This window comes from Lithobates pipiens, unplaced genomic scaffold (genome assembly GCF_037356315.1).
Source record: "Lithobates pipiens isolate NorthernLeopardFrog02 unplaced genomic scaffold, aLitPip1_a1.2 Scaffold_8, whole genome shotgun sequence".
Lineage (NCBI taxonomy): Eukaryota > Metazoa > Chordata > Amphibia > Anura > Ranidae > Lithobates > Lithobates pipiens.
This window is the reverse complement of record NW_027507903.1, coordinates 430,293,853-430,314,332: the sequence shown is the minus strand read 5'-3', so window position 1 is coordinate 430,314,332 and position 20,480 is coordinate 430,293,853. Positions and strand designations below refer to the sequence as shown.

The following is a 20,480-nucleotide window of genomic DNA, read 5'->3' as shown; positions in this document are numbered from 1 at the left end:
AAGCAGCAGGAGTCATTGTTTCCTGGTGCTGTCAATCAGAGCCAGTGATGGGGGAGTGGAGGGGCGAGACAAAGCCCCATTGTGTTTTATGGATGCACAGAGCAGGGCTCGGGAGCAAGCACATACAATTGTCCTCATAGCAAGTGGCTTGCTATGGGGCATGCAGCAGAGGGAGGAGCCAGGAGTTTCGGCGGGGGACCCCAGAAGGGGAGGATCAGGGCTGCTCTTTGTTATTTTAAAACTTAAGCCTTTAATATTAGTTTAATATGTTGCTGTTGTTCACAATGTTGCTAGAGGTGGCCATAGGCATGATATGATCCTGACATCACTGGCCAGCAACACAGCATGCCAGATTTCTATGAGAAAAAAACTACTTACCATAATTTTCCTTTTCTGGCCTATCCTCATGTAAGTATACTTATGGGTCAGCTGTGCCCTCTGAACTCCCCACCCCCTTCTCATTGATACATCTGAGATCTGGGGGAGATTTACCAAAACTGGTGCAGCGGTGCATTAGTAACCAATCAGCTTCTAACTTCAGCTTGTTCAATTAAGTTTTTTTTGTTTTTTCACAACCCTAATTTATTTGCTTTTGGTTATGGTCTTAAATGTGTCCTTTTATTTCATAGCATTTTTTGTTTAGCCAATTTTAATCAAGTATTTATTTATTAGGCATGGTTCACACTGATCTGACTTGTGCTCCAATCTCCAGAGCAAAAGTCACATGACATATCAAAATCAATGGTTCGCTATGAGAGCCGTCTTAACTGGTTCTGCTTCGAAAATGCACTACTTTGGTCCGACTTGGGCACGATTTCAGCCCATGGATTTGAATGGAAGTAGAGATCATCATCCTAACTGATCTGACTTGTGGCATGCAATTTGTGCTCTGAAGGCGTGGGGTCCCCCTCAAAATCCATACCAGATCCTTATCTGAGCATGCAGCCCGGCATGTCAGGAAAGGGGGGGGTGCTTTTATTTTATATTCGGTTCGGTTCGGTTCGGTGCAGCTCTGGAATGGGTTTGAAAACTTTTATTGCTGCTGCCTGGTTGCTGGAGCTGTTTTGGTCGCCATTCTGAAAGGGACCCTTCTGCTTGCTGGAGATGCTGAATTGGCTTTGTAAAAAGAGTGCATGTTTACCACTCTTATAAGTGGGTCAGCATGAGAGTGAAGGGTGTCACTTGGCTTTCTTGGAGACTTATTTCCATCACGGCTGTGAAATCACTGAAACTGATGTTTTTGGGCTTTTTTGGACTTTGATCACTTACCGCATTTCACTTTTTTCCCTTTATGGACTATTGAAGTACAATTGCATGTACTATTTAAGCACTAGAATGTAGCACTATTGTTATGTAAAAAGTGTTTTGTATCAGGACACAGCGCACACCAGCTGCATATATTTTTCGCCCTAGAGCAGATCTACACCAATTTTTACATAAATAGATATATGAAAGAGATCAGAATCAAGGGCATAACCACCAAAATTACATGTGGAGTCCCTCAAGGATTACCCCTGTCGCCCGTGCTCTTTAACCTCTATCTCCGCCCACTCCTCAAAATCATCAGCAACGAGGATCTACTTTATCACTCCTACACGGCTGTCATCCAACTCTACCTACCCATCACCAACAAAAAAGATCAATACCAGGCACTGGAAAACTGTCTCTGATTGATGACTGGATGACGGAGAGCTCCCTTAAACTCAACGGATCCAAAACAAAACTCCTCTTCCTCCATGCAAACCGAAACAAAAACCCAGGCACAATGTCCACACCACTCACCATCCTCAGACAACCCATCGCCCTTAGCACTAAAGCCAAAAGCCTCAAAGTCATCTTTGACTGAAACATGACAATGGATGCACAAATAGGATCAGTAGCCAGCGGATCTCACTACCTTCTTTGCCTACTGTGTAGACTCATCCCCTTCATCCCGGAAGGCGATACAGCAACAGTAGTTGGAACAATCATCAATTCCCGACTCAACTATGCAAATTCCCTCTACCTAGGACTTCCAAAATGCCAAATTTCACATCTACAAACCATCCAGAACACAGCAGCTAGACTGGTAAATGGAAAAAAAAAAAAAACATGGGAATCAATCACCCCCCTCCCTGAGGACCCTCCATTGGCTAGCCGCAAAGGATCGAGTTACATTCAAGACCCTCTGCCTCAGTCATAAATGTACACAAGGAAAGCCCCGCAATACCTCTGTGACAAAACAAAGCACTATGCCCTAGGTCGCACTCTTTGGTCAACTAACCAGAACCTCTTCCACATCCCCAAGACCGTTATTAATTAAAAGGCGAACGAAGGTTCGCAGTGCAAGGACCGCATGCTGCTGAAATTTATGCTGAGTACCATCTCTAAGTGCCAATAATTGCTCGTAACCTAGAACTATATGAAGGTGACATTTGATTTCAGAAAGATTTGGGTTCAGGGAAGATTTCCATTTTTTTGGCAAGCATAAGGCGTGCAACTGCCAGTATGTTCACAGCTATAGGTATAACTAGAATTTTGCTATAGCTAGAATTTTGTGCATATTTATATTAAGGATTGCCTGTTCCACATTAGCTTTAGAGAAGCACCTAATTACCTCAGAGAGGAGTCTAAAAACTGAATTCCAATAGCTCCGGATACCAATGCAAGACCATAGCATATGGGATAGGGACCCCACCTGTCCAATGCCCCTCCAGCAAAGGTTGTTGCCCATTTTGAAAATTTAGCAATAGAATACAATGTTCGATACCATCTAAGATGTATATTTGAGCCGTCTCCCAGTAACGCACTTGGAACAGGAGTAATTGTATAGGATGGCTTTTTGTCTTTGTGTCTCTGAGAGACTTTAAGTATGCATTCCCATTTAAGGGGGGTTTTTGGTAAAGACCATCTTGGAGTTGAGTTCATGGTAGAACAGTGAAATATCTCTAGATGACTTGAAGGATAGGTTCCAGAAGGACCAAATCGAGATGGGTAGTTTCAGATAGGGTAGAGGATGCAGTTTTAAGGTGGGAAGCCAATCGAACATAGAGTAACTAGTCCATGGGAGGACTAGAGAACTGTTGCTGCAGAGTTGTAAAAGATATACATTTCCCATTCTCTAGAAGGTCATTAGTGGTATGGATGTTTCTATGCTCCCAGTGTTTGAGGGATAAATCTGACATTAGAATGTGTAGGGTTTCAAGAGGTATTAAGATCATGGTCTCTTTAAGGGACGGACTTCTGACTTTAAACTTTTTAAAGATTTTGGGTCATTGTCATGCTGGGAAACCCATCCACAATGTAATTTCAATGCCCTGGCTGAAGGAAGGAAGTTCTCACCCAAGATTTAAAGGTGCATGGCCCCGTCCATCATTCCTTTGATGTAGTGAAGTTGTCCTGTCCCCGTAGGAGAAAAACACCCCCAAAGCATACTTTTTCCACATCCATGTTTGATGGTGGGGATGGTGTTCTTGGGGTCAAAAGCAGCATTACACGGAGAGTTGATGCCAAAGAGCTAGATTTTGGTCTCATCTGACCACAACACTTTCACCCAGTTGTCCTGTGAATCATTCAGATGTTCATTAGCAAACTTCAGACAGGCCTGTACATGTGCTTTCTTGAGCAGGGGGACCTTGCGGGCGCTGCAGGATTTCAGTCCTTTGTGGTGTGTTACCAATTGTTTTCTTGGTGACTATAGTCCTAGCTGCCTTGAGATTATTGACAAGATTCTCACTTGTAGTTCTGGGCTGGTTCCTCACCGTTTTCACGATCATTGAAACTCCATGAGGTGAGATCTTGCATGAAGCCCAATGTCGAGGGAAATTGATAGATATTTTGTGTTTCTTCCATTTGCAAATAATCGCACCAACTTTTGTCACCATCTCACCAAGCTGCTTGGTGATGGTCTTGTAGCACATTCCAGTCTTGTGTAGTTCTACAATCTTGTCCCTGTCATCCTTGGACAGTTTTTTGGTCTTGGCCATGGTGGAGATATTGGAATCGGATTGATTGCCCTTTAAAAGAGTGCTCCTAATCTGAGCTCGTTACCTGTATAGAAGACACCTGGCAGCCAGAAATCTTGCTGATTGATAGGGGATCAAATACTTATTTCACTCATTAAAATGTAAATCTATTTATAACTTTTTTGAAATGGGTTTTTCTGGATATTTTTGTTGTATTCTCTCTCACTGTTAAAATAAATCTACCATTAAAATTATAGACTGATCATTTCTTTGTCAGTGGGCAAACATGCAAAATCAGCAGGGGATCAAATACTTTTTTTCCCTCACTGTTTATATGGTTATTCTATCCATGGGGAGAAGTGAATTATTTTGTTTTATTTAAAATAACGTAGCAAAATCCATTAGCGGGTGTTGTATAATTTTGTGATTATGTAAGATTGTTGTCTATGTCCATCCACAAATATAACTATGTGTAGCGGGGTCTCTTTAAGGACTATAAAACTACTGTTCCCAGAACCCCGCTGGTTCCCAGGATGTTTGGAGTTATGCCCCAGAGACTCATGGGGGAGGGCATATAAGGAGAGGGAGAGGCCTGGTTCGCTCTTTTTGGACACCCCCCCCCCTCTCCTAGCAAGAGGAGGTCTGTGCTGAACTGCTGGAGGCACAAGGCCTGAAGCCTGGGCCTTGTGCTCTTTTCCAAAGAGCCCTCTGGCAGCCTAGCTGCACCTGAGAGACATTTTCTCATCCTTGCTGCAGTACACCAGAAGGATTGAAGACTCGGAGGTCGGTGGATTCCTGTTCCTAGACGAATCGGCGGAGGAAACGGACTTGGACTTGTCCGGGTGGTGAGAGCTGTTTAAAGACAGATACTTTATCTTTATTATTCGTTTGGATTACAAAGTTGTTCTTCAAGTGCACCACCGAAAGATTGCTAGTGAATATTGTTTCACTGGACTTCCATCTAGATCAGTCAGGCCTGACTGCATAGGTAGATAGTGCTGGGTGTTAGTTTACCCATGCGGGGAAGTAGCTGAAAAAGGGCAGCGCTAGAGTTGCATAGCAATACTTTATTATGCTGATTACTCTGTTTATCTTTATTACTGGTTACTGCAGGGACCTGCTTATGTGTTGCAAACCAAATGTTCGATTCATGTTATTCCTTTTATAAAAACAACAAGTAAAGTCAGTTATATACTTTCAAAGATTGTCTATGAGCTTGAGTTATCCACCCACGCACACACACATATTTAGAGTATAAGCGATTTAATGTGTATTGCTAGATACTAACTGTGCCAGAGTGGGTAGAGCAGATTGCCAGGGGGGTTGGCGGAGCTGTGCTCAGGGCCCAAAACCAAACTTGCGGCCCTCTTAAGTGAGGGTATCGCTATATATGTATTGTGAATACATGTCTAATGAATAAATTAATTCATTTACTTACATATTTAGTCTGTATTTATCTTGATCGATTTGTGTTTAAAAAAATTTGACTGGTAAAAATGTCTCAATATAATCGTTCAGGCAGTCCTGACGCAAACACACAAAGTTTTGTGTGAGTTCCACAAGTTAAACGGATCTGATACTGACTTTTCGTTAAGTGCAAAGAACTCCTTAACATGGATAAGTATGGAATTGTAATTTTCTGGCCGAGGCATCCAGTAAACAGCATTGCACCATCTGTTGGCCCTAGTTTCCACCAGACCTCCAGTAATTGTAATAGAAACAGGTGCCATGTACTGTCATGTATTTTGGATTTACTGATGCTCTGTAGCAGAAAATTGTCTACTAGGAAAAGGTTGATAGGAGAGTAAGTTGGAGGGAAAAAAAAAAGGAGTAGTCCTTTTCCAAGGCAGGTTTACACACCTTTAATAGATTGGATGAAGAAATAAAACCCTGGAGAAGTGGTCTGTGAGAGTGGTTACATGTAGAGTCTGATATGCCAAGGAGCCGGTTTGGAATGGCACTGAAGTTGCCACACAGGATCACGTTGCCTTGTTGGACCATTTTGGCTTTTTCCAAGCTTTTTTTAAAAAGGTTTAAAAGAGGTTTCTCATTAGGGGAGTGGACATTGATCAATGCATAAACTTTGTTGTTAAGTTTGCATATTATACTGATGTAGCGAATTGAAGGCCACATTATCTTTAATAGCTATCCTTTTATAGCTATCCTCCTCTTTTTTTTGGAAGTTGCATTAGAGTAGAAAATGTGAGGAAAATTTCAATGATTTAGTGCGGGCAGGCTTGACAAAAGGTAGGTCTCTTGAACTCTGTTTTGCATGCGGTTGAGGACTTTCACATTAAATGAAACAATCTTAATCAGCATGGTGGAACAGGATCAGTAGGAGTGTACAAATCGACCATAAAGGCGAGCAAAAATGATATCTTGATGGAAGTTCTCAGAGTCTAATGAGAATATTAGCAAAGACTAAATTTCCAGCGTATGAAGACACTGCTGCCTTCATACACTGGAAATTCAGCGGAATTAGATGGTAAATATCATTGGCTAAAGTACAACTGTTTCCAAGAAAAACACAAAAGAAAAGGAGCAATAAAAAAAAAAAGAAAGCTCTCTGGGGACAAACAAGATGGTGGAATCTGGGCAGATAAAAATTCGCTATCTTTGGGGGTTCAGAAAAAGAAGTTGAGGTTTAACAAAACAGGGTAGCGCTTTGGAGGTCACCGGAGCAAAATGATGAGTAACAAATTATGAGAGAGGTGGCTAGGTTTCATCCCACTTCCCCATCTTGCCAGTCAGACATCTGAGATAATTGTGGAGAAGCATCTGGATCTGGCATAGGGGCGTCATCCAGAATTCACCATTTTATCAATATGGCCAGGCCTTCTTCCACTGTGGTGACTGTGACTCCCTCGTGTTTGATGAGAAGCTTAGCTGGGTAGTTCCATCTATAGGGAATCTGATGGTTTTGCAGCGGTTTTGTAATGGTCATTATGTTCTTTCTCCTTTGCATAGTGTAACGGGACAGATCAGCAAAGAGCGTGAGGCCCTGCAGACAATCGGGTAGGTGATCTTTGTTTCTGGCCAGGGACATTCGTTTTTTCTTCATGTAACAGTAATGTATCTGGACTATGCGTGTCCCAGATGCAGATTCTTAGGAGGCCTGTGAATTTGGTCGTCAGAAGGAGAGTCTGGTAGCACTGAGCTGAGGATGTTGGAAAAACAAGGCTTCAGCTTTTGCTGTTAAAATTTGTGGCACTCCAGAATCAATTAAACATTATTTGTTTGCGAGCAATCTTTAAGGTCTGCCAACTTGGATTTGATCCAATATGTCGTCCTCCCTCTCATTTTGTGCATCTACCATATCAATAAAATCTGTCGCAAATTCAACCATTTTGTTTTCTACATGTGACACTCTGTCTATGATTTCTTGGACCTCAGATTTAAATTGCTGAGCCAGGGAAAAAATATCAGCATGACTAGTGCTCCCAAGGGACACTAACATATCTTTTAGGGTCGCATCCATCACAGGTTGATTGTTAGTGGGAAAAGCCAAGATGGATTCCTGCAGCTCTCTGGTGTCATCAAGGGAAAAGTCTATGGCACACTTCTGCTGAAGCTGCTTTCACAGGAGATAGCTTTTGCCTTAACTTGGCCGGGCTGGTATTGCTGGAGGATACCTGGGATACTGGGCTACTCTGATGGGAGGGTCCAAATAATGCCCCTTTGCTGCTCTGACCCATGTTCTTCCCAGCTCTGTGGACATGTGGGGGCTGAGACAAGCCAATGCTGCCATCTTGGCCAAGAGATAGCAGAGGAGGATAGAAATCTGTCATGTGGCCTGGCCTGCTGGCGTCTTTTCTTTTCCGGGACATGCTCCCCTGGGGATGCTGCAGAGCGCAAAACCGCCTCTTTTTTTTTTCAAAGGACCAAAGGTCATGGAAGGGAACATATACTGACCTGAACATAGGCCAGGAAAGAATAATTACAGTAAATATAGGTAACAATTTTCCATTTTTTCAAGCCTCTGTCAGCATATTCATGGGATATAACAAAAATATTGTTGTAGAGCTCCCTAGAAGAAAAATATCATCTAAATAATATAGGTTTGATGATGTTGCAAGAGAAGAGTTTCTATATTATAAGGTCTCTGAAAAGGTTCAGGGAGCAATCGCCAAAAGGTAGAAACTGATAATGCTTCTGAATTGCTGAAAACCAGAGGTATTTCTGCTGAGATTTACCACCTCAAAAATGTAGGTAAGCATGCATGACATTATTTTCCCCTCTGCTACTCCTGTGATGATTGACTGCACTGATTTCATCAGAAATCTTTTTGAGCTGGTAAGAGTTTCACACCTTTGAGGTCAAGCCCATGTCTGAGCTTTCTAGGGTTTTTTCTACTAGAAATATTGGGGAATAGAACCTCTTGCCTTGTTCTGCCTGAAAATGGTCACTGATTGCATTGGGCTGCAACAATTCTCCTATGTATAGACCTAGTGATCTCTTCTGCTCAGTCTGAACTGTTAGCCCTTGCACACACGGTCAGAGATTCCGACAACCAAATCCGTCGGATTTTGTCCGACGGATTTTGTCTGAAACTGTTGTATACACACAGTCAGGCAAAGTTGTCGGAAAATCCGACGTGATGACGTTATTTCGTTACGACGGGACTATGTTCACGCTAGTAGCCAATAGCTTTGGTGTAGGAATTTGATCTGAGCATGCGTGGCACTTTGTCCGATCAGAATTCTCTACACATGATCGGAGTATGTCCGATCGGAGCATTTTGTCAGAGAATATTTCCGGCAAGTTGGAAAAGTTGGTCCGACGGATATTCCGACTGAAACAGTCCGATGCAGACCACACACAGTCGGAATATCCGACAAAACGCTCCGATCAGACACATTCTGACAGAATCTCTGACCGCGTGTACAAGGGCTTAGAATTCCGATCGGACAAAGTGCCACGCATGCTCAGATCAAATTCCTACACCAAAGCTATTGGCTACTAGCGTGAACATAGTCCCGTCGTAACGAAATAACGTCATCACGTCGGATTTTCCAACAACTTTGTCCGACCGTGTGTATAACAGTTTCAGACAAAATCCGACGGATTTGGTTGTCGGAATCTCCGACCGCGTGTACAAGGGCTTCAATGCATCTCTATAAATACATTTTGGGAAAAATGCTTAAAAACCTTGATATGGTAACCTCTTTGTACAATATCAGCAACCCATTGACTGGAAATTCTGTCTGGCCTAACCCTGAGAAACAGGGATAGTCTGCCTCTAATTTGAGGGGGAACAGAGGGTGGAGGTGACTCATGAGTTTGCGTTCATGAGAAGGTCGGGCAATATGAGTTAACTGTGGTGGTTAATTTTACATCATCACTTTTAGTTTTCCCCTGAGATGAACCAATTCTATAGGATTATTTGGGAGAAATCTATGACATTAAAAAAATATTTGGATTGTTGAAGCATATCTGCATTCTAATGTCTATAGCCACCTTTAAATTGTGATAAGCTCAGCTAAAGCCCAAACTTTTTTGTCTTGCTTTCTAAAAAGTAGGGAAGGGTTAAGACCCTCTTTTAGGTTTTCATTTCAGTTTTTTTTCCTATTTGGGTGGTTTCGTCTTTGTTCCTGTCAGTACACGATATGATGGAAAATCTATCTAACATTGTTGGAAAGGATTCAAGAATTTGGCTGGAGTCAGGCTTTAAAGTGTAAGTGTACTTTTGGACTAAATACACATACCTACCTCACCTAGCCAACTTAACCTTAAGACCCCTTTTAACACTAGGGCAGATTTCAGGTGCTTTAGCGCTGGAAATAGCCTCTAAGTGCCTCCTATTCATTCAAGTATGACTTTTCACACTTGGATGGTGTGATCGCGGGATGTTTTCAGAAATGTCCTGCAAGCAGCATCTTTGGGGCGAGTTGTAATCGCTTTATTCAGCGCTCCCAAAATGCCCTGCTCATTGGAATAAATGGGCAGCACTTCCGAAGAACCTGAAAAGTGATTTGGAAGCGACGCAACACAGAAGTTTTTAAACCCCTTCTTTGGGGTTAAAAGTGCCTCACTAGCGGCCAAAAAGCGCTGCTTAAACAGCTAAAACAAGCAACGCTTTACCGCGAATGCAGGCGTGGCCCCAATGTGAAAGGGTTCTTTGGCTGGATTCACACTGGAGAATGCAGTGGCTCACAGCAGGAGTCCAGTGCATCCTCCATTCATCACTTCAGGTCCAAATTCAGCCTGAATTTTTGGCTAAATTCGGACCTGAAATGGACCAAAAGACACACAGAAGCAGCTGCAGGGATGTGTGAACCGGCTCCATAGAGTGCCGGTCACAATCTTCTGACATGCGAATTGGATGTGGGGAAATCCACATCCAATTCACAATAGTGTGAACCCAGCCTACGGCTGGATTCACACCTATGCATTTTTAGTGCTTTTTGCATTTTGCAGATTTGCAAATCCACAAAATGCAAAAAGCACTAAAAAATGCATAGGTGTGAATCCAGCCTAAGACCCCATACACCGTGTTAGATTTTCTGCAGATTTTTGTCTTCAGATTTACCAAAACCATATAATATGATAATATATGGTTTTTGTAAATCTGAAGACAAAAATCTTTAGAAAATCTAATAATGTGTATGGGGGCTTTAGGGATAACATGTTCCACCTGTTTTTAGGTTGGATAATGTAACATGTTCCCAATGCTGCAGCTGCTGCTCGATCCCTGCTCTCCCTGTAAAAGCAGTACAGAGAGAAGTTCCCTATACTAGCTGTCACGTCTTGAAATCAGTGCAGCCATGCGGGGCTCCGTTCACACGGCTGCATCATTCATTCACACATCTCTATGTGTGAATGAACTACAACCCCCGACATTCTTTGCGGTTGTCGGCTTGTAGTTCACAATGAACTACTCCGTGGTAGTTCATTGATTCTTCCCGTCAGATTGTATCTGCACGCTTGTACGGGCAGTATGGGCACACAGATACTCTGAAAGATCTGGAGGAGACCTGCATGCCATCAGTGATCTGCTGAACGCGTGTGCAATGCTTTATAGGCTCCAAAAAAATAAATAAATGCACTTATCCTTTAACTAACAATCCTTACTAGTACAGTAATACCTTCGATTATGAGCATAATTCGTTCCAGAAGAATGCTTGTAATCCAAAGCACTCATATCAATGTGAGTTTCCCCATAGGAAATAATGTAAACTCAAACTGTTCCACAGCCACTGCTTGTTTATGCAGTACCGCATGTGGCCAGAGGTGCGGGGCACCAGAGACACTCAGGAATGGCGTGTTTCCGACCGTCGTCAGTGCCCCCACACCTCTGGCCAAATGCAATACTGCACACTCCAGCAGTTTGAATCCTGCCCTTCTTGCGAGTCAATGCTCGCAAAAAGAGTCAGGATTTTTTTTTAAATAGCTCATATTGCGAAACGCTCGTAGACCCCATTACTCGCGATCCGAGGTTCCACATTTTCTTCTTTTACAGTAACAATCATATTTAGCAGCAAATACCTGGTGATCTTGCCAGTCCCCTTCTCTGGAGCATTCTGTTAATGCTAAAAACAGAAAAAGATCCATGCTGGTGTGGTCAATTTTCATCCCTCAGCTTTCTGATCAGATAAAACGTCATGTCAATGCACAACATGCTTGTAGTCCTGTAGTCAACCTGGATGAAAAGCCCTTTCACCCAGCCCTGCTCAGCTGGACTGACAGCAGCTACAAGCAGGAGCTTCGCTGTCAAAACACTAGCTGCACATTGCAAGTACTGAACAGTGAAGTGGAAGCAATGCACAGCAAAGCACCCATGCCCCACTGCACTCAAGAGACAAGAAGAGATGTCCTGCAGTTAACCCCTTCCCTGTCAGTGTCATTTTACATTCATCAGTGCATTTTTATAGCACTGATCAAGGTAATAATGTCGTTGGTCACCAAAAAGTATCATTTGGGGTCAGATGTGTGTGCCACAAAGTCGCAGTCCCGCTAAAAATCACTGGCATTACTAGTAAAAACGATTTTAAAAAAAGTCCCTAAATCTATCCCAAACTTTGTAGACGCGATAACTTTTGAACAAACCAATCAATATACGCCTATTGTGGGTTTTTTTTTTTATTATACCAAAAATATGTAGAAGAATATATATGAACCCAAACTGATGATTAAATGTGCTTTTTTCAATATTTTTTTTTGGAAATGTATTCTAGCAAAAAGAAAAAAAAATTTTTTTTTTTAATTGTCGTTCTTTATTTATAGCGCAAAAAAAAATCTCAGAGGTGATCAAATACCACCAAAAGAAAGCTCTACTTGTGGGAAAAAAAGGACATCAGTTTTGTTTGGGTACAGTGTCGCACAACTGTGCAATTGTCAGTTAAAGCAACGCAGTATCCCAAAAAATGGCCTGTCCATTAAGGGGGCAAATCCTTCCGTGCTGAAGTGGTTAACCGTTCCCGACCATGTCACGTGGATATACTGTGGCACAATGGCTCCCCTGGGCAAAATCCCGTATGGGTAAGTCCTACCCTTTTTCAGCCACCAGACCCAATGCGGGGGACCCGAAGCGCAGAGCCGGCAGGCACGATCGACGGTGGCCACTCACGATCACGAGCGCCAGCAGGGGCATTTGCGTGTGTAAACGCACAAATCCCTGTGCTGTCAGAGGAGAGAAGCCATATCGTTTGTTCCTACTAAGTAGGAAAAACAATATGTCTCCTCTCCTAGTCACATATACAGTTAGAACACACTGAGGGAACACAGTTAACCCCTTGATCGCCCCCTAGTGTTAACCCCTTCTCTGCCAGTGATATTTACACAGTAATCAGTGCCTTTTTATAACACTGATCGCTGTATAAATGCCAGTGGTCCCAACAGTGTGTCAAAAGTCTCTGATCTGTCCGTCGCAATACCGCTAAAAATTGCAGATTACCGCCAGTAAACAAAAAATTTATAATAAAAATGCCATAAATCTTTACCATAGTTTGCAGATGCTATAACTTTTGCGCAAACCAATCAATATACGCTTATTGCTTTTTTTTTTTTTTTTACCAAAAACATGTGGAAGAATGGCCTAAACTGATGAATAAATGTTTTTTGTTTTTTTTTTTCATTTGGGCGACATTTATTATGGCAAAAAGTAAAACATATTTGTTTTTTGTTTTTCAAAATTGTCACTCTTTGTTTATAGCGCAAAAAATAAAAACCGCAGTGGTGATCAAATACCACTGAAAGAAAGCTCTATTTGTGGGTAAAAAAAGGACACAAATTTAGTTTAGTGTCGAACGACCATGCAATTGTCAGTTAAACCGACATAGTGCCAAATTGTTAAAAGTGCTCAGGTCAGGAAGGGGGTAAAATCTTCCGGGGCTGAAGTGGTTAAAGTACCTGTGCAAGATGAAGGAAAACCTGCAAACATGGCCTGTTGGGGGGACTTGAGGGCAGGGTTGAGAACCACTGGTCTAGAGAGATGGATCGGAACTAGCTAACAGTCAGAGGCAAAGAGCACACAAGATTTCTGGCAGGATCAAAAAGGTATTTTTTGCATTTATCGACAGACATAACAAAAACATGATTTTTAAAAACAGCTTACCTGTAAAATCCTTTTCTTTGAAGTACATCAGGGGACACAGAGCCATAGTAGTTACTATATGGGTTATAGGCCGCCTTCAGGTGATGGACACTGGCACGCCCCAAGACAAAATGTGCACTCCTTATATAACCCCTCCCACTACTGGCAGTACCTCAGTTTTGTAGCCAAGCAATACACGTGTATACCAAAGAAGGGAGGGACCTTTGTGTCCCCTGATGTACTGCAAAGAAAAGCATTTTACAGGTAAGCTGTTTTTAAAAATCTTGTTTTCTTTTCATACATCAGGGGACACAGACCCATAGTAGTTACTATGTGGGATGTCCCATAACAATGGTAACTGAAAAGGAGGGAGACACAACAAAAAAGTAGGGTATTAAGAGACTAGAGGACTGCGCACTGCGCCCAAAGACAATATCTTCATGACCTTTTACATCTACTTGATAGAATCTGGTAAATGTATGGACTGAAGACCAAGTTGCGGTCTTGCAGATCTGAGCCATGGAGGCCTGGTGATGCACCACCCAAGAGGCGCATCACCTGGTGGAGTGCTGTTTAACATGAAAAGGAGGAATTTTCTAGCATCCACCATAAAACATAGTGCTTCTGATATGCCAGCCCATTGCTGGGCCTGCTGATCAGGAATAATCTTGAGTATCTCCACAAACTGGTCCTTTATGGACTGAGATACTACAATAGCCGCAAGAGCTGGCTGCACCACTGAACTTGCAAGAGCAATGCTGTTCTTAAAAAGAAATTCCAACTTTTTATCTGTTGGATCCTTCAACATTTGCGCATTGTCTACAGGACAAGTGAGGTTTTTATTTACCAAGGATATCGCAGCATCAATTACTGGAACCCTCTATTTCTTATAGAATTCCTCCTCCATAGGATAAAGTATAGAAAACTTTTTGGGAGGAAAAAATTGCTTATCTGGGTGTTCCCATTCAGAACACATCAACTTTTTTAGCCATGAATGGATAGGAAAAGCATCCCCAGATTGGGGAGGCTTTAGTGATCCCAAACCAGAGGTGGGCTCATCAATAGACTGCGCTATAGGCAGCAAAAAAAGTTGAGTGAACCAACTTAGTAAGGGAGCGTACCAAAAGTCTTTCTTTTGGGACTGCTCCCTCCATATTAGGATCCTCAGAAGAAGAGACATCAGCGTCTTTCTGATCCTTTGAAAGAACTTCACGATCCCTTGCCCCTTGCTACTCAGTATGAGGATCCTGAGCAATGGATGGGGATCTGCTATGCTTGGACCCACTATGGGAAGCGAATATAGCATCAATCTTCTGTTCCAAACTTAAAATGGTAGAAGAAAGAACCTCCTGAGTAATAAATATAGGGGCTTAAGTGTCCAGCACTGCTGCAACACCATCCCCCCCTGATGGCTCACTCTGACCAGCTGCATCACTCAGAGGAGGATGACATTTTATTGGACATGGATTTAGGTTGTCGTAAAACAATCAATCCTCTAGAACCCTTTGTGGTGTTCCTTGTTCCCCTTCCGCTCATACACTGATGCACAAAGCAGAGGTACTACCAGAAGGAATGCATACGCTGCTAGGGCTATAATCCAACAAAATTGCTGCTTTAATGCCCAACCTGATGCAGCAGTAACAATGTGTCAAAGGAAATGCCTGTGTCACGAAACCTGATAATGCCACCTCTTTTGCTCTTGTGTCCCTCCACGGCTTGCAGTAGCACACAGTGTGCTTTTAAAAACTTGCCTTCATGTGCATCTGGCATCGAAGAACGCCGACGCCATTAAGCCCCGCCCCACCTGCGTTGCCTACGGCTCCACCCCCCATTTCAAAAAGAAGGGTTTTCCCACACGATCGGTGGACTACAGGTCCTCTCAGACCTAGAGAGAGAGCATGGCGGGGGGGTTACAAGCCGCTTATCGGCCGCTGATCGCACTTTGTCTTTGGGGCGTGCCAGTGTCCATCACCTTAAGGTGGCCTATAACCCACATAGTAACTACTATGGCTGTGTCCCCTGATGAATGAAAAGAAATACTTTCAATATTATATTAAACAGACCAAAAGAGAACAAAAACTTAGTAGGACAGCCTGACCTGACCCAATATGTGTACATCCTTTGTCCCTGTGCAGTCAGCCCTTGTGGACTTGTAAGGGCCAACTTCTGAGATTGGAGATGTTTAGGAGAAATTATACAAATCTAAGAGGGCTCCGTTAGTAGGTGCAGCCAGCAATAAAAGGGATAATGGTCAGAGGAAATAAACATACAGAAGCAGGATCTGGCTGTGCTACTCACTTTTTAGGAGCAGGTGGATCTCTGAATGAATGAGACAGCTGTGCGGTTAGAGCCTTGCACAGCCATGCCAATTTCAAAAGTGACAGCACCTGTGGGTGAGAGGAACCCCTGTGCTCTTTTTGGGGGGGTGCGGTTTGAGGGATGGTTATTTGCATCATGTTACAGGTGCAAAAGAAAAAATTGGCCTTTAAGATGTTTCATGTGTACAATATCCACATACCTTCCCTGCGCAGAAGCTGTATAGCCACTGAAATATTCATACCGGGCGTAGAGGTAAAAGAAACCACAGATGGCTGCAATTCCTGGGTAAAGTTGGAAAAAGGGTACAGATGATGAATAAAATGTTAGTATTCTCTGCCACGATGTCAGATCAGTTTACAATCAAAATACATTTTAAACAACATACAACACAATCTCCTGCGCTTGGGGTCTTAATATATAGGTATGTGGTACGAACAACCCTTTGGGTTTATGTGGAATGTCACTGGTCTTGCTGCCCTCCTCAGAACAATGAGTATTAGAGCTGAAATATATAGAGAAGAAAGGAGGGCGCACCGACCTTGTGCATTACCAAAGATAAAATGTATTAAAAAGTATAACAGCAATGATCATACTCACATACAGACATGATAAAAAGCTTGTCAATACGGCAGCAAATTAGACCGGTCCAGGTTGCAGATTTTAGAGACATAGGGGCTGATTTACTAAGATGAATGCGCTGCACCGGTTCATACCTCAATTTGTGCACCAGATAAATTATTGAGTGTATGAACCGGCGCACACATAAGCGCAACAGATGATAATATGTCGGCGCACGCGATAATAGTATCCCATTGATAATAGCGCACGCCGTATCATTAGCAATCCATTCACACAGGGGCAACACGACTTCCAGCACGACTTTGGGAGGCAACTTGGATACGACCTGAGTGTGAATAACAACGCGACTTGGGGCGACTTACAACATGACTTTAAGGCAACTTTAATTTTAAAAAAAAAAAAATGGCATAGGTTCCCCTCCAAGAGCATACCAGGCCCTTCAGGTCTGGCATGGATATTAAGGGAATCCAGCGCCAAAAAAAATGGCGTGGGGGTCCCCCTCAAAATCCATACCAGACCCTTATCCGAGCACGTAACCTGGCAGGCCGCAGGAAAAGAGGGGGATGAGAGAGCGCCCCCCCGAACCGTACCAGACCACATGCCTTCAACATTGGGAGGATGCTTTGGGGTCCCCCACCAAAGTACCTTGTCCCCATGTTGATGAGGACAAGGGCCTCACCCCCACAACCCTGGCCGGGTAGTTGTGGGGGTTATCAGAATCTGGAAGCCCCTCTTTTACAAGGGGGCCCCCAGATCCTGGCCTCCCCCCTGTGTGAAATGGTAAGGGGCACCCCTACCATTTCACCATAAAAGTGACAAAAGTGTTAAAAATTACAAGAGAGAGTTTTTGACAATTCCTTTAAGTCTTGTTCTTTCATCTTCTTTCTTCTGGTCTTCTTCCTTCTTTCCTTCATCCTTCGGTTTCTTCCTCCACCTTCTTCCTCCATCTTCTTCTTCTTGCTCCAGGAGCTATTAGCTACTGGCTATTGAACTTCCTTTTTCTAGTCCTGTCGTACGTGTTGTACGTCACCACGTTCTAAACTAACGGACTTTGGTGTGATCATGTGTAGGCAAGTCAGTTTCAGCGGAACTCAGTTGGAAAGATCGCCAGAGTTTATTCTGAAGGAAAAACGGGACGTGTGTATGTGGCATTATATGCCCTGTCATGGTTAGTGGATGTAGCATATTTATACGCAATATGTTGCCCTCTCACCACCTGATTTAAACCCACGATTGCCGTGCAATGCACACGATTTTGAAATGGTAGGACAATTAGGAACATAAATCAGGTGTGAGGAGGTGACACTGTGCCCAGTGATTTTTGACTTCTCCCATGTTGTTCAGGTAGCTCTCCACCTCCATAAGGTTGCCTACCCCTGGTGTACAGAACTCTCCCCCCCCCTCCCAGATATGCCATTACCAGCATGTGTGATTGGCTTATTGATTTTCCCAGAAGTCTGCACTAAGATACAAGGCATATTTTGAGCATCCCCTGCAACAAAGAATTACATTTTTGCTGAGATACTCACAAAGGAGTAACTTCTTTGGGATGCATTTTCCTTATTTGAACCAGTGGTGGTGGGTACATAAGGGGCGCAGGACTACCTCCCCCCTCTCCTGTACCGCTCTATCACCAATAGATAGATTCATACATTGTATGAATCTATCTATTGTCGCCGCTGCCGCCCCCTATTCAGGTGTCCGGCCCCTTGTCGGGCGCCACGCATCTGAATTACAGCGGCGGGGTTTCTTTGGAAGTGCCTGATTAGAGCCGTGGGCTCTAATAGGCTTCCAAAAGGGTAAACAGCGGGTGCACTGCTGTGTGTTCGCTGCTTACACTGTGTTGTGTTAGAGAAGCGAATACATAGTTTCCCTAACACTGACCCGCCTCTCAGCCAGGTTGCTGGGTCTGTGTTACCCGTCACCTGATTGGCTAAAATCACAGGCACTGTGATTGGACACATACCAGGCATCCAATCATTGCAGAAGATGAGGAGGAGCGTGGGAGTAGACATCAGGGTCAGATTTGGAGGACACTGGACACCGCTCGCCGCCTGCTGCCGTCACCCACTGAACAGTAGAGACAAGTTAAGTGCCGGGCACAGTGGCAGCACACAAGGGGCACAGTGGCAGCACACAAGGGGCACAGTGGCAGCACACAAGGGGCACAGTGGCAGCGTTTGATAGGCAAAGTGGCTGCGTTTGATGGGGTTTTTTTTGTTTGCGCCCCCCCCCCCAAAATTTTGAGCACCAGCCGCCACTGATTTGAACCCTGCAAGTGCAACAGCTGATTATAAAAACACTCCCATACAGATTCACATTGAACATGGACAAACAGAAAAGTTAACAAAAAGTTTAACAAAAAAGTAGGAATCTGCAACAAACTTTCTTCAAAACCCTCCAATTTCCCAACAAAAGTGGAGTTGCTCTGTAATGCTGAGACTGATAAAAAGTAAAACATTATATAGTTACATGGCTTAAAAAAAAAATACATGAATCAATCTAGTTCAATCAATAGGAAGAAAAAAAAAAAAAAAAAAAAATAGAAAACCTCCATATACACAATCCTATACCAACAGTTGATCCAGAGGAAGGCATTTTTTTTATTATTATTATTATTTTTGTTTTTGTAGTATCAGTCGGACCACCCCATCTGAGGAGGGCAGCATCTGCTTAGTTCTTTGGTATTACCATTGTCCTTGCTGTTCTACACTAAGGAAGACCTGATAGTGCTGGAAGTGACTGCTTGCTTTTGTACACTATTTTCCCTCAGAGCTAAAGCGGAGTACCGCTTAAAAAAAAGGCCGCTCCTCACCCCTGCCTCTCTGCATCGCCGGCATCGTCACTGTGGGTGCCCGGCTGGGCAGTTACTGTGCATGCGCGAACCGCGAGGTGTGCTGTGATTGGCCGGGCAATCATCTGGGGCCTGTGATGTGTCCCAGATGATTGCCGAGATGGAGGGTGTGCTGGGAGGAAGTGGAAGCTGGAACACTCTAAAATGAGGGATTCTTCTCCCCCCCAAAAAAAAAATTATATGTGGCATGTCGGAAGGTCACCTTCCCTTAAAGCGGAAGTTCCATTTTTGAGTGGAACCCCACTTTAAGTGTAAGGATGAGCGCAGGTGTGTCCGCAACCTGCATGCAAAGAGCCTGCCAGGAAGTCGGCACTGCACAGCTCTAATCACAAGCAGTGAGACATTTTACCGATCTCTAGCTGCAGAGATTGAGAAATGTCTCACTGCCGATGATTAAGCAGTAACTTTCTGACGGGTTCTGCACGTGTGAGTTGCAAACACGGCTGAGCTCATCCTTACTTAAGAGTGCTCCCTTGGATTTTAGCAGCCAGAGACTTTAGCAGTTCCTCAACCGGTTGTTTGGAGTTTAGAAGTTTTGCCAGTTCTGGGCATCCCATGTATCCCAATTCCTATCCAAGTTCAATGTTACCTAAATAAACAACCTAAATTAAAACCCAAAACCTGTCTACTTGAGCCAATTTAAGAGTGTGGAAAACTCCTTTTGCCTGGCTATGGGTGCAGTGTGGGGGATATAGGCCTGAATTTTTAGCTGCTCTTTCGGTGGTAGCGATACATATGGGTCCCAACATTGAACCTTGGGGTACGCCACTAATAACCTTAAACTATTGAGAGTATGGGGTTGATTTACTAGAGGCAAATAGACTGTGCACTTAGCAAAGTGCAATTGCACTCTGCAAGAGTGGTTGCTCCAGCAACTTCTTTTATTTTCCTTGCATGTGATTGGGTACTTTTTGCAAAGTGAAGCTTTACCTCATTTAATAAGCTCTGGGGCAACTGCACTTTGCAAAGTGCACAGTCTTTTTACTATTAGTAAATCAACCCCTATGAGTCATTAATCACTACCGCTGTGAATACAGTCTTTTAAACATCTTCTATCCATTTACAAACTGAATTTTTTAAGCCTTTAGACTGACTTACATATTAACCATATGTGGGGAACAAACACTTTTGCAAAATCCAAGTACACTATACCAGTAGCCACTTCTTTGTGTAAGGTTTTGCTGACTTCCTTTTAAAAATCAGATTTGTTTGACAGCTTCAGATTTTCATGAATCCATGCTGACAATTGCTA

At 43.3% G+C, this 20,480-nt stretch overlaps 1 protein-coding gene across 1 annotated transcript in view; it reads right to left on the bottom strand.

The window, feature by feature from the left end:
- The window catches only part of LOC143964517 (leukotriene C4 synthase-like), a 67,708-nt gene that overhangs the window by 7,242 nt on the left and 39,986 nt on the right, over nucleotides 1–20,480 (bottom strand). The window contains exon 4 of the mRNA XM_077474292.1: nucleotides 15,995–16,076. Coding sequence (XP_077330418.1) covers nucleotides 15,995–16,076 — 82 coding nt within the window. The remainder of the gene's footprint in view (nucleotides 1–15,994; nucleotides 16,077–20,480) is intronic.